Source organism: Myotis lucifugus, unplaced genomic scaffold (assembly GCF_000147115.1).
Source record: "Myotis lucifugus unplaced genomic scaffold, Myoluc2.0 scaffold_480, whole genome shotgun sequence".
In the NCBI taxonomy this organism is placed as follows: domain Eukaryota; kingdom Metazoa; phylum Chordata; class Mammalia; order Chiroptera; family Vespertilionidae; genus Myotis; species Myotis lucifugus.
The window spans coordinates 690125-693160 of NW_005871528.1; the positions used below are offsets into that span (position 1 = coordinate 690125).

General features: G+C 55.6%; 1 protein-coding gene across 1 annotated transcript in view; it reads right to left on the reverse strand.

Moving 5' to 3' along the window:
- The window catches only part of MVP (major vault protein), a 24634-nt gene that overhangs the window by 7632 nt on the left and 13966 nt on the right, over positions 1-3036 (reverse strand). Inside the window, exons 10-11 of the mRNA XM_023744658.1 lie at positions 987-1268; positions 4-210 (exon numbers count right to left, since the gene is read on the reverse strand). Coding sequence (XP_023600426.1) covers positions 4-210; positions 987-1268 — 489 coding nt within the window. The remainder of the gene's footprint in view (positions 1-3; positions 211-986; positions 1269-3036) is intronic.

A 3036-nucleotide genomic window follows, 5' to 3' on the forward strand; every position in this document is an offset into this window, starting at 1 on the left:
CACCGCCGCGTTGTGAGGGACGCGGTAGCTGACCACGCGGGTCTTGTTCCGGGGAGCGGAGGGCTGCAGCGTCTTGGTCACCTCCTTCCCTCTGTCGGCCAGAGGGTCCTGCCCCTTGTTCAGCAGCTCCTCCACCCCCGGAGGCAGCTCCTTCTCCCACAGGACCTCGTCCTCCGTCAGCATGTAGGTGCTTCCGATCACCGCGCGCACCTCCAGGGGACAAGGAGGGGGTTGCAGGGAAGGCGCAGGGGAGAGGCCCACCCAGCAGAGAGCCCAGGCCATTAAACAGCCTCTGGGATGAGGCTGCGTTCACACCCGCCATCTGCGGGCTCTGTCACTCTGTCACCTCCCGGCCTCAGTTCCTCACCCGCTAAAGGGACCCCTCGGCGGCTACCTCACAGGGTTGAGTGAATGACATCTCACGTCTAGTGCTGAGGACTTGGAATTTTCCTTCCTGGGCAGCTTGGCCGGTGTCCTAAGGACTGATGTCATCCTAGGGACCAGGGGGCATACACTAACACTACCTGGATTCTGAGCTCTACTTGTAGGTTGGACTCTTAGAAAGAGAGGCCAGAGATGTGGTCCTAAGTCAAACCAAGGTCAAGGTTTCAGGTGAGGGTCAAAGAGGAAGGACTCTATCAGGATAAGGGCCTGGGGGAGGAGGTCGGTTCTTACTGTTCCTCTGCCCACCCCAGTCAGGCCTTGACGCCAGGGGCCAGATCTGCAGTGGGAACAGAGTCCCCATCCTGAACCCTGGCTCACCTTCCCCCTGGGGGCGTGTCTAAAATGTGAAGCTCGATGTTTAAGACAAAGGGAAGGCAAAGGCACATACTCCACAGAACGCCCTCATACCTGCCAGCCGGTGGCTCAGCTGCTATCAGTGCTACTGACGTGTCCCCCCCCCCCCCCCCGGCCTCCCCCACGCACCTCGCCCATCAGCTCCCCCCCTCGCCCAGCGCAGTGACAGGTCCGGCCCTCGGAGTTACCCTTCCCGTCTTGATGTCCTGCACGTAGATGCCCTCGTTCTGGTCCAGGGGGATGGCCTGACGCTCCTCCACCACCTCCACCATGGCAGACGGCACGTACTCCAGGGGGCCACGGATGAGCCAGTGGTCGCCAGCCTTGTGCAAGACCTTCTCCTCACCGTCCCCCTCCTCCAGGGGCTGCAGGGCCCTCAGCAGCAGCCCCTGCTGCTCCGACAGCACGTACACGTCCTGGATCCCTCGCTCCAGCCTCTCGCCCGGCTGGAGGAAAAAGGACTTCTCTCCCTGGTGGGGAGACACGGGGTCAGGAGCAGGCACACCCAGGCTGGCGGGAGCCTCTGATGGCACCACCTCTGCCAGCCCCTGGGCTCTTGTTGAGGACAGGAGCCCCCAGAGCACTTTTTCCACCCCCCGTTATACCGTGAAGTGTTATCTGGACCCTGAGGCTCTGCAATGCCTGCAGATCTCAGCTGGTCGAACCTGCCCTTAAGATTCTGTGAACTGTCAGGACCTGAATCCTCTCAAGCTCAGCAGATAAGAATTAACATATTGTTACTCCTCATTTCTCCTATGTTTTGTTTTCTTGGGATGGTGTAGCCTGGGTATTGGCAAACTCTGGTCTTTGGGCCAAATCTGTCCGGCTGCCTTTTTAAGAAATATACAGGGGTGGGCAAAAGTAGGCTTACAGTTGTGAGTACACAAAAGTTTATTCTTATATTAATTACTGTATTATTATTAACCTATTTTGCCCACCCCTGTAAATATAATCTACATGCTGTAAATTTACCCACTTCAAGTATGTAATTCCGTTGTTTTAGTATATCCACAGAGTTGTCCGACCATCACCACAATCTACTTCCAGAACATTTTTATCCCCCTGAAAAGAAACGCTGTACCTAGATCAGTTACTGCCCATCCACCCCACCAACCCATTTTCTGTCTCTATGGATTTACCTATTCTGGACATTTCATAAAAATGGAGTCATACAATATGTGGTCTTTTATGCCTGGCCTCTTTTGCTTGGCATGATGTTTTAAGTTTATCCATGTTGTGGCATGCTGATCATCAGTACATGAACTTTAGTTCATGTTCATTTCCTTTTATAGCTGAACTAGAGGTCTGGTGCACGGATTTGTGCACGGGTGGGGTCCCTCGGCCTGGCTTGCGGGGACCGGGCTGAAACCAGCAGTCCGACATCCCCCAAGGGGTCCTGGATTGCAAGAACTTTCCCACCCCCCTCCTCCCCCTTGCCCTCAGATTCATCAGTCTCTTCCAAATTTCCATGCCTGTGTGTTGAGCGTCTGCCCCCTGGTGGTCAGTGCACATTATAGCTACGGGTCAAACAGTCACTTAGGCTTTTATATATATACTAGAGGCCTGATGCACAAAATTCGTGCACGGGAGCGGGTGGTGTGGATTCCCCTCAGCCTAGCCTGCACCCTCTTGCAATCTGGGACCCTTCAGGGGATGCCTGACTGCCAGTTTAGGCCCAGCAGTCAGACATCCCTCTCGCAATCCGGGACCACTGGCTCCTAACCACTCTGCCTGCCTGCCTGAATGCCCCTAACCACTCTGCCTGCCTGCCTGATCGCCCCTAACCGCTCGCCTGCCTGCCTGATTGCCCCTAACCACTTGCCTGCCTGCCTGATCACCCCTAACTGCCTCTGCCTCAGCCCCCGCCACAGCTTCATCCAGAAGGACGTCCAGAAGGTCGTTTGGCTGTTCGGTCTAATTAGCACATTATGCTTTTATTATTATAGATACTAGAGGCCCAATGCACAAAATTTGTGCAAGAGTAGGCCTTCCTTCCCCCGGCTGCCGGCACCAGCTTCTCTCCGTCACCCGGGACCCGGGCTTCCCTCACAGCCCCGGCTTCGTCTGGAAGGACGTCCGGTCTAATTAGCATATTATGCTTTTATTATTATAGATAGACTAGAGGCCTGGTGCACGAAATTCGTGCACTGGGGGATGGGGTTCCCTCAGCCAAGCCTGCCCCTCAGTCTGGGAGCCCTCAGTGGATGTCCTACTGATGGCCACAGTCTGGCAGCAGAG